At 46.9% G+C, this 18286-nt stretch overlaps 1 protein-coding gene across 1 annotated transcript; it reads right to left on the minus strand.

The window, feature by feature from the left end:
* Nucleotides 1–6133: 6133 nt before the first annotated feature.
* On the minus strand, nt 6134–14398 carry LOC120978186 (valine--tRNA ligase, mitochondrial-like). Its single transcript, XM_040406408.1, has 8 exons — nt 14270–14398; nt 13127–13294; nt 12966–13047; nt 12487–12587; nt 11419–11540; nt 6830–6896; nt 6362–6459; nt 6134–6284 (listed from the first exon to the last, which is right to left on the minus strand). The coding sequence occupies exons 2-8, from the start codon at nt 13277–13279 to the stop codon at nt 6134–6136; spliced, it is 774 nt and encodes a 257-aa protein (XP_040262342.1). The 5' UTR covers nt 13280–13294; nt 14270–14398.
* Between the last annotated feature and the right edge of the window lie 3888 nt (nt 14399–18286).

The raw sequence follows: 18286 nt of genomic DNA on the forward strand, positions 1-18286 counted from the left end.
CTGGGAGTCATAGTTTTACCACAGCTGGAGTCCCAGAGGTTTGCCATCACTGCTTAAAGGGGTTTTCCAGGAATGATGAGTTTTTATCTAGTGCCAGCAGTCTGCCTCTCTAAACAGAAGATTCATACTTGCCCGCTCCCTAGTCCTCCGCTCTGTTCATGTTCTGTTCCCCCTGGCCAGCGGCAGCACGTCACCACTGAAGCCAGTCATTGGTTCCAGCAGAACATGTGACCATGTCCACACAATACGTACGTGAGACTGCCATTTTTTAGACACTGTATAGGGTCGATGCAGTTGCTCCTCTCAAGGAAGTTTCCACACACCCCCTCCCCCGTATTGTACAGCTTGTGTCCCTATGGAGCCAAGCAGTCTTCACATCATTATGGGGGCAATGTGGTGAGTGGTCTGTCCTCGCCCCGCGTACCCCTGAACCTGTATATAGAAACCATGCCTATAATCTCACACATGGCTCAGCTGATGTAGAACAGGTCAATACAGGTAGATAGGGAAAGCAGGGGTAGTCATCATTACTCCAATGGGGGGGCTTGCATTACCCCTGTGACATGGGACAGCACCTGTATAACAAAAAAAAAACTAAGTAGAATCTTAACCACCTCAGCCCCCAGTGCTTAAACACCCTGAAAGACCAGGCCACTTTTTACACTTCTGACCTACACTACTTTCACTGTTTATTGCTCGGTCATGCAACTTACCACCCAAATGAATTTTACCTCCTTTTCTTCTCACTAATAGAGCTTTCATTTGGTGGTATTTCATTGCTGCTGACATTTTTACTTTTTTTGTTATGAATCGAAATTTAACGATTTTTTTGCAAAAAAAATGAAATTTTTCACTTTCAGTTGTAAAATTTTGCAAAAAAAACGAGATCCATATATAAATTTTGCTCTAAATTTATTGTTCTACATGTCTTTGATAAAAAAAAAATGTTTGGGTAAAAAAAAAAAATGGTTTGGGTAAAAGTTATAGCGTTTACAAACTATGGTACAAAAATGTGAATTTCCGCTTTTTGAAGCAGCTCTGACTTTCTGAGCACCTGTCATGTTTCCTGAGGTTCTACAATGGCCAGACAGTACAAACACCCCACAAATGACCCCATTTCGGAAAGTACACACCCTAAGGTATTCGCTGATGGGCATAGTGAGTTCATCGAACTTTTTATTTTTTGTCACAAGTTAGCGGAAAATGATGATTTTTTTTTCTTACAAAGTCTCATATTCCACTAACTTGTGACAAAAAATAAAAAGTTCTATGAACTCACTATGCCCATCAGCGAATACCTTGGGGTCTCTTCTTTCCAAAATGGGGTCACTTGTGGGGTAGTTATACTGCCCTGGCATTCTAGGGGCCCAAATGTGTGGTAAGGAGTTTGAAATCAAATTCTGTAAAAAAATGACCTGTGAAATCCGAAAGGTGCTCTTTGGAATGTGGGCCCCTTTGCCCACCTAGGCTGCAAAAAAGTGTCACACATCTGGTATTGCCGTACTCAGGAGAAGGTGGGGAATGTGTTTTGGGGTGTCATTTTACATATACCCATGCTGGGTGAGAGAAATATCTTGGCAAAAGACAACTTTTCCCATTTTTTTATACAAAGTTGGCATTTGACCAAGATATTTATCTCACCCAGCATGGGTATATGTAAAATGACACCCCAAAACACATTCCCCAACTTCTCCTGAATACGGAGATACCACATGTGTGACACTTTTTTGCAGCCTAGGTGGGCAAAGGTGCCCAAATTCCTTTTAGGAGGGCATTTTTAGACATTTGGATACCAGACTTCTTCTCACGCTTTGGGGCCCCTAAAATGCCAGGGCAGTATAAATACCCCACATGTGACCCCATTTTGGAAAGAAGATACCCCAAGGTATTCAATGAGGGGCATGGCGAGTTCATAAAAAAAAAAAAATTTTGGCACAAGTTAGCGGAAATTGATTTTTTTTCTCACAAAGTCTCCCTTTCCGCTAACTTGGGACAAAAATTTCAATCTTTCATGGACTCAATATGCCCCTCAGCGAAGACCTTGGGGTGTCTTCTTTCCAAAATGGTGTTATTTGTGGGGTGTTTGTACTGCCCTGGCATTTGAGGGTCTCCGCAGTCATTACATGTATGGCCAGCATTAGGAGTTTCTGCTATTCTCCTTATATTGAGCATACGGGTAATGAGATTTTTTTTTTCCGTTCAGCCTCTGGGCTGAAAGAAAAAAATGAACGGCACAGATTTCTTCATTCGCATCGATCAATGTGGATGAAAAAATCTCTGCCAAAAAAAAAAGGAGGGGAAAGGCGTCTGCCAGGACATAGGATCTCCGCCCAACATTCAAACCCACTTAGCTCGTATGCCCTGGCAAACCCGATTTCTCCATTCACATCAATCGATGTGGATGAATAAATCATTGCCGGGATTTTTTTTTTTATATATACAAAGTGTTTGCCAAAGTATATGAACACCGCCACCTCCTCAGCTCATATGCCTCGGCAAACGTATCTTTTACTGCAGAGGAGAAATCTCGTCTTGCAGCGCCGCATACACCGACTTGCGTGTAATCTGACAGCAGCGCAATGCTTCTGTCAGAATGCACATCAGTGCTGCAGCTAGTCGATCGGTTGGTCCACCTGGAAGGTAAAAAAAAACAAAAAAAAAAAACAGGCCGCAACACAATAATTTTATTAACTTTGGAAGAGAACATCTAAACTTTAACTTTTTGAACTGAACATTAACCTTTTTGCTTACTGGTGTTTTTTTTTATTTTTTTTTTACCTTTATAGAACAAACCTCTCCTTCCCCATGGGTCAATGTGCAAAGCGCAAATCGCCCAAAGATGCGGCGAAGTACGTTATGCACTTTGTCCCATGTGAAAGGAGACGTTTGCAGCAGCTGTGAGTGAATGGGCCCTAATAGCCCTGTGTGCCTGTCCTGGTGAGATGTGATCCCTATGCTAGGTGTACCTGTGTGTGGTACTTCCGGAAACACTCTCCTAAGCATAGGGCAGGGTGGTCAGGACAGTCAGGACAGAAATAGCGGGTGTCACGCCTTATTCCACTCCTGCTACAGACACGACATCTTTTTCGGGGTGACGGTTGGGTTGAGGTACCAGCAACGACATTGGGGAAATGTCGCTCGTGTAGACGGCTAACTACACTGGTGGATGGGGCCACGGAACCTCCTGGGTAAAGGAGGTTCTCGATGATCTCTTCCTGAAATTTGAGGAAGGATCCTGTTCTCCCAGCCTTACTGTAGAGAACAAAACTATTATACAGCGCCAATTGAATTAAATATACAGACACCTTCTTATACCAGCGTCTGGTTCTGCGGGAAACTAAATACGGAGACCACATCTGGTCATTGAAGTCCACCCCTCCCATGAGCGCATTATAGTCGTGGACTGAGAGGGGCTTTTCAATGACACGGGTTGCTCGCTCAATTTGGATTGTCGTGTCTGCGTGAATGGAGGAGAGCATGTAAACGTCACGCTTGTCTCTCCATTTCACCGCGAGCAGTTCTTCGTTACACAAGGCAGCCCTCTCCCCCCTTGCAAGACGGGTGGTAACGAGCCGTTGGGGGAAGCCCCGGCGACTAGGTCGCACGGTGCCACAGGCGCAAATCCGTTCTAGATACAAATGCCTAAAGAGGGCCACACTTGTGTAGAAATTGTCCACATAAAGATGGTACCCCTTGCCGAATAAGGGTGACACCAAGTCCCAGACTGTCTTCCCACTGCTCCCCAGGTAGTCAGGGCAACCGACCGGCTCCAGGGTCTGATCTTTTCCCTCATAGACACAAAATTTGTGGGTATAGCCTGTGGCCCTTTCACAGAGCTTATACAATTTGACCCCATACCGGGCACGCTTGCTTGGGATGTATTGTTTGAAGCCAAGGCGCCCGGTAAAATGTATTAGGGACTCGTCTATGCAGATGTTTTGCTCGGGGGTATACAAATCTGCAAATTTCAGGTTGAAATGGTCTATGAGGGGCTGAATTTTGTGGAGCCGGTCAAAAGCAGGGTGGCCTCTGGGACGGGAGGTGGTGTTGTCGCTAAAATGCAGGAAACGCAGGATGGCCTCAAATCGTGCCCTGGACATAGCAGCAGAGAACATGGGCATGTGATCAATCGGGTTCGTGGACCAATATGACCGCAATTCATGCTTTTTAGTTAGACCCATGTTGAGGAGAAGGCCCAGAAAAATTTTAATTTCGGAAACTTGGACTGGTTTCCACCGGAAAGGCTGGGCATAAAAGCTTCCCGGGTTTGCGGTTATAAATTGTGTGGCATACCGGTTTGTTTCTGCCACAACTAAGTCCAAGAGCTCCGCAGTCAAGAACAGCTCAAAAAATCCCAGGGCCGAACCGATATGAGCCGTCTCAACCCGAACTCCAGACTGGGCGGTGAAAGGGGGAACTACAGGTGCGGCTGAAGTTGGTGACTGCCAATCAGTGTTTGCCAGCACCTCAGGGATTCTAGGGGCTCTACGGGCCTGTCTGTGCGGTGGCTGCGACGGGGTAACTACTGCACGTGCCACCGTACCAGCTTCAACTGCCCTTCTGGTGCTCGCCACGTCACCATGTTGTACGGCAGTGCTGGTACTAGGTCCAGGAAGGGCTGCGCTGCTGGTGTATGCCTCACCACGTGATCCGGCAGCGACAGCCCCACTCTGCTGCTCTTGAAGCGGATCCTGCATAACCTGTGGTCTAGCGACACGGGGCCGGGTACGCCTGGTGCCATCAGGGACCTCAACCTCCTCGTCCGAACTTTGGGTCAGAGAGCCACTGCTTTCTACAGGTTCATATTCTGACCCGCTAGATTCGTCAGATGAGGGTTCCCACTCCTCATCCGACTGGGTCAGAATCCTGTAGGCCTCTTCAGAAGAATACCCCCTGTTTGACATTTTGGACTACTAAATTTAGGGGTATTCCCTGAGACTACCCAAGAAAAAAAGCAAGCCTGTCTTACAAAGGGGAGGCTAGCGAAGTACCGGAGGCCGCTGCGGTTGATAAAAAATATCAAAACTGATTTTTTTATCGTCGCAGTGCGTGTAAAGTGAATGTGCAGTGATCAAAAAATATATATTTTTTGTCACTGCGGCGGGGCGGGCGTGGGTGAACGCACGTGTGGGCGACCGATCAGGCCTGATCGGGCAAACACTGCGTTTTGGGTGGAGGGCGAGCTAAGGTGACACTAATACAATTATAGATCTGACCGTGATCAGTTTGGATCACTTACAGATACTATAAAAGTACAAATGCTGATTAGCGATACGCTAAACAGCGAATAAGTGACTGCGGTGCGGTGGGGTGGGCGCTAACTCACGCTAAACTACCTAACCAAGGGGCCTAAACTATCCCTAAAACCTAACAGTCAATACCAGTGAAAAAAAAAAAGTGACAGTTTACACTGATCACTTTTTTTCCTTTCACTAGTGATTGACAGGGGCGATCAAAGGGTTAATTGGGGTGCAGGGGGGTGATCTGGGGCTACAGTGTAGTGTTTGGTGGGTACTCACAGTTCAGTCTGCTTCTCTGCTGGATCCAACCGACGAAAAGGACCAGCAGAGGAGCAGAGAAGCCATATAACAGATCATATTTACTAATATGATCTGTTATATGGCCAGTGATTGGATTTTTAGAAAATCGCCAGCCTGCCAGCCAATGATCGTTGCTGGCAGGCTGGTGACGAACTTGTTCTTTAACTTTTGCCGGCCCGCGATGCGCATGCGCGGGCCGGCTCTGACCGAAATCTCGCGTCTCGCGAGATGACGCACGGATGCGTCCAGGAGGAATGAATCAACCACCTTCCGGACGCATCCGTGCGTTAGGCGGTCGGGAGGTGGTTAAAGGGGTTTTCTGAGATTTTTACCAGATGACCTATCCTAGGTCATCCGTATCCGATCATGGGGACCCTGCCGATCAGCCGTTTAAGAAAGCATCGGCACTCGCAGTAGCGCTGCGGCTTTCTTGCAGGTTTCCCCATGGACGTGTCGCCACTCGGCCTAGAGAAAGCAGCGAGAAGTCTGTAGCGCGTTGGTGCCTTCTCAAACAGCTGATCTGCGGGGGTTCTACGTGTCGGACCTCCACCGATCAGACACTGATGACCAATAAAAAATCCCAGAAAACCCCTTTAACTATAAGGCTGCACAGGGGATGTATCAGAAGAATGGGAGCTCGCACAGGATTGACAGCAGATTACCTTGTCCATGGTAAAGCAGGATCGGTCCCAGTCAAGAGAAGCTCCAAGAGATTTCAGCTGGTGATAAATTCTATCCCCTTTACTTCAAGAAGGAAGACATGAGACAAGATGAGGACTCAGTCCTGTATGGGATTGTATGCACAGATCTATTCCACTTACCTCTCCTTCCATTCCCACACGGCCTTGAGAAATTCCTCCCGACCCAAATCATGCCGAGAGACGCCTCGTTCCTTATGCAGGTTCTTCTCTACCACAGTCTGGAAGGAAAATAAGATCTCAATCAATGCAGACTCTTCAGAGGGCCTCATCTACCAGATGTCCTATTAACATCTCCAATCTGCGGGTCTCCAGGAGTTGCAGCAGGCTGTCAGGGCATGCTGGGAGTTATAGTTACGGAACAACTAAAGACCCATAGGTTGGAAACCACGAAGGGTTCAATCACATCATATGAATGGCCACAAAGATAATGTGCACTGCACAGCTTTACGGCTTGTCTCATGCAACCACAGCAGACCTGGAAGGCCTAAGGCCCAAGAGGCTCCCATTGTGTCCTAGGGCAAAAACACTGCAAGCTACCCATGCCGAAATATCCAACACAATGTGTCGATAACCGATCAAGTGCCGTACCTGAGTGGCAATCCCCGCGTGGTCCGATCCTGGCACCCACAGGACCTTCTGACCCAGCATCCTCCTCCTGGCAAAAAAAAAGAGAGCACTTACACTTAGGACTATGGAATCCATGATTTACTTCGCATCAGGTTAATTCAATTTCACGACCAATCAAACATCAGAGGTTCTAATCGACGGGGGTCTGGCTGCTGAGACCCCCTCACTGACTGCAAAAACTAAGGGGCAGAAGCTCTCGGCTGAGCATTCAGTCACTTTGGCTGTGATGGGCAAGTGGTGTATGGAATGTGTTAAACATCTCCGGCAGTTTTCTGGTAAAGATAAGTCAGACATTTTGGCGCAAGTCCTGCTCTACTCCAAAATTTGCGACTTATGACTTTCCCGATATCCTAAAAATGGATTTTTGTACTTACCGTAAAAGCCTTTTCTTGTTAGATGCATTGGGGGACACAGCACCATGGGACGTCACAAAGCAGTCCCCGAGGGTGGGAAGAAACAGCCCTGTGAAGAACCTAGCGCACAGCCGCTTGCAGAACCTTGCGACCCAAACTGGCATCAGCAGAGGCCAAGGAATGAATATGGTAAAATCTGGAGAAGGTGCGAACTGAGGCCCAGGTGGCGGTCTTGCAGACCTGGGAAGCAGAGGCTAAATGCCGGACCGCCCATGATACCCAGACCGCCCTAGTGGAGTGAACGGTCAACCGGATGGGGGGCTCACGACCCTTCGCCACATAGGCTTCATTGACGGCCAACCTAATCTAATGGGAGATGGTGGCTTTGGAGGCTTGTAAACACTTACGTGAGCCCTCAGGGACATCAAAGAGAGAGTCAGATCGATGGAAGGACTCCGTTAGCTGGAGATACAGCCGGAGCGCCCGAACCACATTCAGACGGTGGAGAGACCGCTCTCCAGGATGAGAGGGGTTGGGACAGAATTAAGACGGTACAATCTCCTCATTAATGTGGAAGGAAGAAACCACCTTGGTACCCGATCCATTTTGAGGCGTTTGAGTACCCGAGGAAGAAGAAGCGTTAGGGGAGGGAAGAGATATAGGAGACTGAATTGGGACCACGGGAGAACCAAGGCGTCTACCGCCAGAGCCTGAGGATCCAGAGACCTGGCAACCTAAAGCGGAAGTTTGTGGTTCAGATGGGAGGCGAAAAGATCCACGTCTGGGATTCCCCAGCGCTGACAGAGTTGTTGAAACACTTCTGAATGGAGAGACCACTCGCCCGGGTCGACACTCTGGTGACTAAGGAAGTCGGCCGCCCAATTGTCGACTCCAGGGATGTAGACAGCGGAAAGAGCTGGAATGTGTCCCTCCGCCCACCGCAGGATGCGAGAGGCTTCCTTCAGGACCACCGCGCTTCTGGTGCCCCCCTGGTGGTTTAAATAAGCCACCGCAGTGGAGTTGTCCATCTGAATCCGGACAGGATAACCGCGGAGAAGACTAAAGTACGAAGGGCAAAGCCACAAACTGAAAATGCAGAGAACCTATCGCGAAGTGAAAGTACCTCTGATGAGACTGAGCTATGGGGACATGCAGATAGGCGTCTCGGATGTCGATGGACGACAGAAACTCGCCCACCTCAAGGGAAGCAATCACCGACCTGAGGGACTCCATAAGAAAGTGGCGGACTCTGACTAAATAATTGAGCGCCTTCAGATCCAAAATGGGGTGAAGAGCACAGTCCTTCTTGGGAACCGTGAAGAGGTTCGAGTAAAACCCCTGAAAACGTTCCGAGGTCGGTACAGGAACAATCACCCCATGCGCGTGAAGGGAATGAATGGTCTGAAAAAAAAGCGCACACCCGGGCGGCAACGACTAGAAAATTCTATTTTGTACCCGGAGGAAACTACCTCCAGAACCCAGGCGTCATCTACGGTTGCGCTCCATTCATCCTGAAAAGAGAGCAAACGACCCCCCACCTGAGGGGGCAACTCGAGCAGGGGAAACCCGTCATGCAGATAACAGCTTTGCAGACTGGGGTTTGGAAGGCTTAGGGCGGGCGTGCCAGGAGGGCTTGGCCTTGAAGGAAGGACGAGCAGTCTTTTTGTCCTGACGGGAGGAGGAGTCCCGTAAGGAGTGAAAACGCTGAGACCGTGATGAAGGCATAGGACGGCGGCGGGAATGGTTCTGGGGCAGGAGGGAACGTTTCCCACCCGTGGCCTCAGGAATTAGCTCCTCCAAACGCTTCCCGAAAAGCCTACCACCCAGGAATGGAAGAGATATGAGCGCCTTTTTGGAGGCGGCATCCGCAGCCCAGGCCCGAAGCCAAACTGTGCGGCGGATGGCCAACGAGTTAGCAGCCGCCCTACTAGAGCGGCGTGCCAATTCCAGGGAAGCATCACAAAGGTACCTGGAGGCCTGGAGAAGATAAGTGGCAAGGAGATGGAGCTCCCCCAGAGCAGAATCCGGGGGTAAGGACCAAACAAGCTGTTTGGCCCAGACCACACGGGCCTTAGCCATCCAAGACGCGGCGGATAGCGGAACCTGTTGCAACAAATGCAGACTTGGACAAGGAGTCTATCGTCTTGTCCAATGGATCAGACAATCATGCCGCGTTGGCCAAAGGAAGGGTGGTGGCCTTAGCAAGTCGGGCCACTTGTGGATTTACCTGAGGAGGGACAGACCACAGTAATGGACTCCTCGGAAAAAGGAAAGAGGACGTACGAACCCTTGGCGGGCTGAAGACGCCTATCCAGGTGACGCCACTCCTTGGCCAGGAGTGCGTCCAGATCCGCATGGTTAGGAAAAATGAAAGCGGGGCGCCTGGAACGGCGGAATGATACAGATCCCTGAGCCGAGGAGGAGGGGTCTTCCTGCACGTGGAGAGCGTCCCTAACTGCCTTTATGAGATCCTGCATGGCCGTAGACAGGGCAGTGCTCTGCTCCGATCCGGAAGCAGAGTCAGGGGAGTCCCCCGAGGCGGCGGGGAGGATTCGTCGCCAGCCTCATACCTGTCCTGGGAATGACCCAAAGATGCCGAAGAGGAGCGGGACATGGTTGTGACAAGCCAAGGTCATTTGCGGGACCTGGTGTCAGAACGTTAGTGTGCCCTGGTTAGTTTGGTGTCTGTGCAGAGGGTATTGCCCATCTGGGTGGAGCCAACACTTTTGTTTTCTAGTGGCAGCTGGGCATATACCCATGGTGCTGTGTCCCCCAATGCCATTCACAAAAAAAAGTGATCAGGACTAGTGTTGAGCGAACTTCTGTTTTAAGTTCGGCGTCTAAAGTTCGGCTTCCGGTTAGCGGAGAATCCCGATATGGATTCCGAATTCCGTTGTGGTCCGTGGTAGCGGAATCAATAATGGCCGATTATTGATTCCGCTACCACGGACCACAACGGAATTCGGAATCCATATCGGGATTCTCCGCTAACCGGAAGCCGAACTTTAGACGCCGAACTTAAAACAGAAGTTCGCTCAACACTAATCAGGACTTCAGTGGCCCAACACATTACACCAGAAATCTACCTCCTTGCTGATTTTATATTCTGGTGCACAGACCTCTTATGCCTCATCGTACGCCTGCGTATTTCTTTATTCAATGGTCACTAACTTTTTATACAACGTGGGCTGAGATATAACCTTCCTCAGTGCTTTATTCACATCCACGCAGGATAGTACTTCTCTGTAATATCCTCCATGATCGTGGGGCTGTTCCTGAGTAAGAGAAGGTTAGGAAGCAGATTCTCTTCTACTTTCTACGTGCAGTGGATGACAGCTATTCTCCACCCACTACCTCTGTGACACCTGCAAACTAGACATTCAGCACGCACAGGTGAAAACTGCTAAAAAAAAAAAAAAGTGCAGGATACAAGCGGCATAATGGCCAGAAATAGTGTTATTTCTCATGTACACACACTGTAAGCAGAGGAAAGATGTGTGCTGATGTGTTGAGCTCACATTATGGATACAATGGTGGAAAACCTTCAGCTGTGAGAAGTATTAGGCCTGTGCTTGGTTTTTTCAGGCTCTGGAAGAGTGTTCGCATTCACTGACATCAAGCAGAAATCTTGCAAATGGTGAAGAAATGAAACAAAGTACGGTACATTAAAAACTCACCAACGCACAAGAGAATCCTCAATGGCTACCGTCAGCGCGTGGCCGAGGTGCAAGGAGCCAGTGACGTTGGGAGGAGGGATGCAGAGAGAGAAGACCTCCGGCCTTGCGTGGGGGAGATGACGCTGCGGAAACAGAAACAAGAAATCGCTTATCAATTAGATCTGTGTCATAGATGTACATGGTGGCAATAAAAAGACGGTAACCTGCAGATCTGGGGTCTTGTAACTGTAGATCTCCTCTCCATGCCGGCTGTGATGTCAGAGATGTTCTCTGAACCTACCGCATATCTCCTTCCTCCTGCTCCCCTCCCCCTGGTCATTGAAAAAGAGAGAACTGCAGCTGCATCCCCCTTTTATCCTCTCAATCTTCTTTCTGTTTTACAGTAGATGGATTTTAACTAGTTCACAGCCTGTGCTTGGTTTTTTCAGGCTCTGGAAGAGTGTTCGCATTCACTGACATCAAGCAGAAATCTTGCAAATGGTGAAGAAATGAAACAAAGTACGGTACATTAAAAACTCACCAACGCACAAGAGAATCCTCAATGGCTACCGTCAGCGCGTGGCCGAGGTGCAAGGAGCCAGTGACGTTGGGAGGAGGGATGCAGAGAGAGAAGACCTCCGGCCTTGCGTGGGGGAGATGACGCTGCGGAAACAGAAACAAGAAATCGCTTATCAATTAGATCTGTGTCATAGATGTACATGGTGGCAATAAAAAGACGGTAACCTGCAGATCTGGGGTCTTGTAACTGTAGATCTCCTCTCCATGCCGGCTGTGATGTCAGAGATGTTCTCTGAACCTACCGCATATCTCCTTCCTCCTGCTCCCCTCCCCCTGGTCATTGAAAAAGAGAGAACTGCAGCTGCATCCCCCTTTTATCCTCTCAATCTTCTTTCTGTTTTACAGTAGATGGATTTTAACTAGTTCACAACCGGGTGATTCAAACCCCCCCCCCCCCCTGACCAGGCGCATTTCCCCCCATTCGGTTATGCCAATAATTTTTGTGTTTTTTGTTGTTTGTTTTTTTTTGGTGACCCAGGAAGCTTTGTTTTTAGGTCATTTTTATTTTGGTATTTTATTTTTTATACCCTGGGAAATGTAAAAAAAATAAATAAATAATAATAATAAATTAGTCAGTTTTGCATCTTTCTTGTTAGTTATTAGTTACAGGGGGAATACAGCCCCCAGAGATGATGTATAGGGCTGCAGAGCTGATGTGGTTCTGCTAAGACCCAGCAGCTCATGCAGACACCCTGCCCCTAGCGATCACATGACAGCTGGGGCCGGAGCAGGAAGGGGCTCAGAAAATATAGAGACCTCATTAGTGATGAAGAAGTCAGGTATAGTAAAAACAAAAAAAAAAAAAAACATCTAGGCGGAGAGCAGCTGTCACTGACAGCCGCTCCTGCAGCTGCATGATTGGCACATTCAGAAATGTCCTTGCACAGATAAGTGCCGACCACATCTATAGAGAATGGCCAATCCACTAGCGGTTACACGTGTAGACTTTTGACATGACGGGATGTCGTGACTTTTGTAAGCCGCACATGAACAAGATGGCGCAGATCTGAGTGTAAGGGCTGCCGCTCACCTGGTACTCCGGCTTGAAGAATCCTTGCTTCACCCACCAGGAATACCACGCGGCCTCCACATATCGGGGGCTGTACGCTGCGGGGAGCGGGCTGCTCGTGTCTGGGAACGAAACATGATGCACTGATGAGGAGCAGGCAGAGAGGGCACCGGTGCCCATGTAGAACTATCCTTAGCAGATAGTGAGCCATAGCGCGCCAAACAGAACTAATATAATGATAAAGCGCCGTCATACTGTGACCATATAGAGCCAAGCAGTACACAATACTGCCTTACTTTGCCCAGATAAACGGTGCACATAGGGCATACTGAATACCTACGCCTCTCAGAGGCCATCTCTCCCACGGAGCTGTGATGCCGCTCGTTACAGGCAGTAATATCTCACTGACGACACTAGTTCTACCGTACTGCAGGGTCCAGGAGGGAAAGCAGCAGAACAGCATCCGAAAGCTGCACAGTGCTGACCGTACGGCGTCCTACCTTTCTTTTCTCCTGGCGCTGTACGACCTTCGTACTCAATGGTCTCTTTGTCTTGCCAGCGCCGGCCTTTACCTGGCGACACCTGACGGTGAAAAATTGGAAATATGAATTAAATTATAAATAACTACACACAAACACACACTAATAAAAGTTTTACATACCGTTTCCTGAGAGGCCGCCGCCTGCTCCAGCTGACACTGCTGGCGCCGCCGTCGCTCATCCCTCTTAATCCGCTCTGTGGCGGTGGTGGTGGCGCCTCTGTGGGGGGCTCGACCAATGAGACTGCGGTTGGTGTCAATTAAGAGGCGGAGCATTTTAGGGGAGGGGCCCTAGAAGACATAATAATGAGATGTATAACGCCCCGGGGAGATCTGGTCGGCCATGTGCGTATTAGTGGGTAAGGTGGCATGATTTGGGTATGGAAAGGTAGTATTATATGGGCACGGTATAATATTTAGACACTAAGGTTCATAATTATGTGGGCACAGTTTAGGAACTGTAGTAGTGGCGGTAGTAATGTCTGGAGCTACCATGTGAGCACAGTTACTAGGAATTGTATGGTAGTATTATTATTAAGGCACTGCATAGAGGTATTATATGGGCACAGTTTGGGAGTATTATTTAGGGACTGTAAAGCAATATTACATGGGCACTATAGGGAGCTACTATGTGGGCACAGCTAGGGAACATTTTGCTTATGAACTGTATAGCGGTATTATTTGGATAAAATATATGTTGCTATTATATGGGCACAAATATTCAGGAGTATTATTTAGGAATTGTATGATATTACTTGGGTACTATATGGAGGTATTATATGGGCACAGTTAGAGAGTATTACTTAGGAACTGCATGGCCGTATTATATGGGCACAGTGCTATTTAGAGACGTATGACTTGGGCACTAAATGAAGCTACTATGTGGGGGCAGCTATTCAAGAATTGTATGGCAGTATTATTCAGGCACTATATGATGGTATTACAATATTTGGTAGTATTACTGAGGCCCTATGTGACGGTATTCTAGGGGCACAACTAGGAAGTATTATGTAGGAACCGCATGCTGGTATTACTTGGGCACTATATTTTGGTATTATGTCATAGTATTACTTGGACACTACATGGTGGTATTACATAGTAGTATTATGGAGGAACTATATGGTGGTATTACATGGGCACAGTTAGGGAATAGAATATTTAGGAACTGTGCAGCAGTATTACTGGGGCACTATATGGAGGTACTATGTGCGCACAGTTACTAGAGAGTGTTTTATCTGGGTGCTGTCCGTCTCTCCACACACTGACCTTGCCTCTCTCTCCCCGGCATGCAGGCACACTACTCTCAGCCTCACAGCTCTGAAGGCTGCCGGAAGTATGCGCATGCGTTCCAGCAATGAATCCACCAATCAGGACTCCTTTGGCCCATTCTGAATTCGAGGCTTGGATTCCGCTGCCGCCGACCAATCAAAGAAAAGCAGTAGAGCTGTATACATTTCCCTACATCGGTGAGATTTCCCTACACTCGTCACTTCAGGTCTCAACGGAAATGACGTAGTGAGGTGTGCTGCGCAGGCGCAAACCGACGGGTTAGGGAAATCTCACAGTTGTTCAGAAGCTCAGCTGGACACCGGGATGCTGCGCATGCGCCGGAGAGCCTCACCAGCCTTAGGGTAGGGAAAAATTACGGGCCAGTGCGCAAGCGCGGCTAACTACATAACATCAATCCGATCTCCGCGCCTGCGCAGTGTGGGGGTAGGGAGATCTGATGGCCATTTTTTCTGTTAAAAAAAAATATATATATGGGGGGCTGTCTGCGTATTATATAGGGAGGTCTGTGCAGTATATGGGGTGCCTGTGCAGTATATTGGGGGATGGATGTGCAGTATATGGCGGGCTATCTACCCAGTATATTGGGGGGTGTCCGCGCAGTATATAGGTGGTGTTTGCACATTATATTGGAGGGTGTCTGCGCAATATATGGGGGGCTGTCTGCGCAGTATATGGGGGGCTGTCTGCGCAGTATATTGGGAGGTGTCCGCGCAGTATATTGGGTTGTGTGTGCGCAGTATATAGGTGGTGTATGCACATTATATTGGGGGGTCTGCGCAGTATATGGGGGGCTATCTGCGCAGTATATTGGGGGATGGATGTGCAGTATATTTGGGGGGGCAGTGTATTATATTTGTGGCCTGTGTGTTAGGCTACTTTCACACTAGCGTTCGGGGTTCCGCTTGTGAGCTCCGTTTGAAGGCTCTCACAAGCGGCCCCGAACGGATCCGTCCAGCCCTAATGCATTCTGAATGGATGCGGATCCGCTCAGAATGCATCAGTCTGGCTCCGTTTGTCCTCCGCTCCGCTCAGCAGGCGGACCCCTGAACACTGCTTGCAGCGTTCAGGTGTCCGCCTGGCCGTGCGGAGGCAAACTGATCCGTCCAGACTTACAATGTAAGTCAATGGGGACGGATCCGTTTGAAGTTGACACAATATGGCTCAATTTTCAAACGGATCCGTCTCCCATTGACTTTCAATGTAAAGTCAAAACGGATCCGTTTGCATTATCATGAAAAAAAAAAAAAAAAATATTATTTTTTTTTGTTTATGGTAATGCGAACGGATCTAAGCGTTTGCATTATAGGTGTGGATCCGTCTGTGCAGATACCAGACGGATCCGACCTAAACGCAGGTGTGAAAGTAGCCTTAGGCCTCGTTCACATCAGCGTTTGTCCTCCGTTCGGCTTTCCGTTATGACTTGCGTCCATTTCAAAATTGAAACGGATTCATTCATAACGGAACGTAACGGACATATTTTGCTACGTTTTTAAACGGATACCATCTAACGGATACGTTAATAAACGGATTAAAAATGTCAGTTAATGTCCGTTCAATCCGTTTATTTACTCCGGTAACGGATACGTTATTTTCCTTTTTTTTTTTTTTTTTTTCAGTTGTCCCTCCCCTATCTGCATGCTATATAAAATGGTGCAGCAATTGTGACATCCAATTGCTGGAAGAGGCACAATGCTGCCCGCTCATGTCCTTTTTTCTGTGGACTATATGATATGGAAACTTCGAAAGATGCGAATTTCATACATGAAAAGGAGACGGCGATATTGGGTGCATCCCATTACATCATGCCGAATGACCCTTTATCAAGAACTCTGAAAACACCCTGTCAAATTTGCAGAATATCTCCGTGTAAGTGTCGCAAGCTTTGATGACCTTTCGCAACGTTTACGTCGCCGATTGAGACGGAAGGATACGAAATTTCGTCGAAGTGTAACTCCCGAAGAACGACTCATGGTCACTCTGCGGTATGTATGGTAAAACTTTCAATTATTGCTTCTACTGTGTTTCAGAGCCTTTTTGTTTTTATTATTATTGTGAGTATATGATTAATCTCAAGAGACAAGTTTTTATATATAGTAGTTACCAAAAATATGTAAATTCATCCAAATTTTATACCATTTTCCGTTCAACCGCTAGGTAATGTTGATCTGTTTGCTGTGAAGGATCTTGAATTAATGCTTGTGGGACAATCCGAAAAGTTGTTTTGCTGCAGTTTTTTTTATGGTGAATAGTATTTGTGTAACACTTATGTTAAATTTTATTTTATTTTTTTGTAGGTTTCTGGCTAGTGGTGAAAGTTTTTCCAGTCTTCATTTTCAATTTCGACTAGGAAAATCTACAATATCTTACATTGTTAAAGATACCTGCCGGGCAATTTGGAATCTTATGCGTGAAGAATTTCTTCCCCATCCTACTTGCCAACAGTGGATCAGCATAGCCGACAAGTTTCATGAGGTGACACAGTTTCCCAATTGTATTGGTGCAGTGGATGGGAAGCATGTGAGGCTCTTGAAGCCCCCACGTAGTGGATCCTCGTTTTTTAACTATAAAAAGTATTTTTCTGTGATCCTCATGGCAATTGTTGATGCAAATTACAAATTTGTGGCTGTTGATATTGGAGCTTTTGGACGAACAAATGACTCACGTGTTTTTAAAAATTCTAATATGGGAAGAAGGCTGTACTCCGGAAACTTTGGTATACCAGAGTCCAGGCCTTTACCAGGTACTACAAACCCTGCACTTCCATTTGTTCTAGTCGGAGATGAAGCTTTCCAAATGTGTGGAAATTTACTGAAGCCATATGCCAGCCGTGGTCTAGACTATCGCAAAAGAGTGTTCAATTACAGACTGACTCGAGCAAGAAGAATCGTCGAGTGTGCTTTTGGCATATTGACTGCAAAATGGCGAATATTCACTCGTGCAATACAATTGAAAACAGATACTGTGGATGATGTCATAAAAGCATGTGTTGTGTTGCACAATTATGTACTGACCAAAGAGCCTTTGCCTACGGAGCCACTGTCATTAAATCCACCAGGAGATCACATAGAAACTGGCCCAAGATCAACAGTTGCTGTGAGTCGCATGCACGATCAATTTGCAGAATATTTCATTTCTTCAGCTGGATCTGTGCTTTGGCAGGATGAACATATTTGAACTTATATATTCCTGCGATGTTCTTCCAAAAAAAAATATATTCTCTATTGTTTGTTACTGTTTGTTTATTAAATATGTACAGTTAATAAAAGTTGTAATTTGTTATGTACATAATAGTTTATTTTATTGTTTGTTCTTATTATATTGTTGTTTATTGTTGAGTCAACCATGATCTATCGGTCTACCTACATTTATTGCCTTAATTCAGCAAAAGGTAAGCTATGCCTCTCCAACGATCTCCATATCCCTTGTTTGTCGTTTTGAGTCTTGAAAGTATTAAAACCACTGACCAAGTATATTTGAAATAATAAAAGTATTTATTTAGAAAAATACTTTTTTTAAAATATTTTTTTATATTTTAATAATCATTAGCATAAGTTAACAAATAAACTTCCATAAAAGCACGTAGCTCAACACAATGGAAGTAGAATTCACATAAGAAAAGGATAAGATAAGCTCTACCGTACATGTAGGAATAACAAAATGTCCATTGTGAAAAGGTTGTTCTATCTGTGACTGAAGTGTACACCATTCTCATGATTGCACATGCTATGTGATAGCATCATCATACCAAGTTCTGAATCATCACACTACAGTATGCACCGCGAGACATGTCTTCCTTGAGCGGGCCAGAAGTTATATGGTGACATGGAACTTGCAAATGGAAGTGCACGTTATCAGTTATTTCAATGCTGCTATGCAGGGTTACTGTGCATCATCAATATGATGCAAAAAGTGCTAGACTAGAGCCATGTGGGTGGCACAACATGCAAAGAAGCAGTGTAATCACTGATGGTGTGTCCTCCAGTACCCCTTTAA

This window comes from Bufo bufo, chromosome 8 (assembly GCF_905171765.1).
Source record: "Bufo bufo chromosome 8, aBufBuf1.1, whole genome shotgun sequence".
NCBI classification, from domain to species: Eukaryota; Metazoa; Chordata; class Amphibia; order Anura; family Bufonidae; genus Bufo; species Bufo bufo.

Coding starts and splice junctions, on each gene's coding strand:
- LOC120978186 (XM_040406408.1), bottom strand. CDS start 13,279: ATGCTCCGCCTCTTAATTGACACCAACCGCAGTCTCATTGGTCGAGCC. Junction 12,588..12,965: donor AGCGCCAGGAGAAAAGAAAG/GTAGGACGCCGT, acceptor TTTCGTTCCCAG/ACACGAGCAGCCCGCTCCCC. Junction 11,541..12,486: donor TCTTCAAGCCGGAGTACCAG/GTGAGCGGCAGC, acceptor CTGTTTCCGCAG/CGTCATCTCCCCCACGCAAG.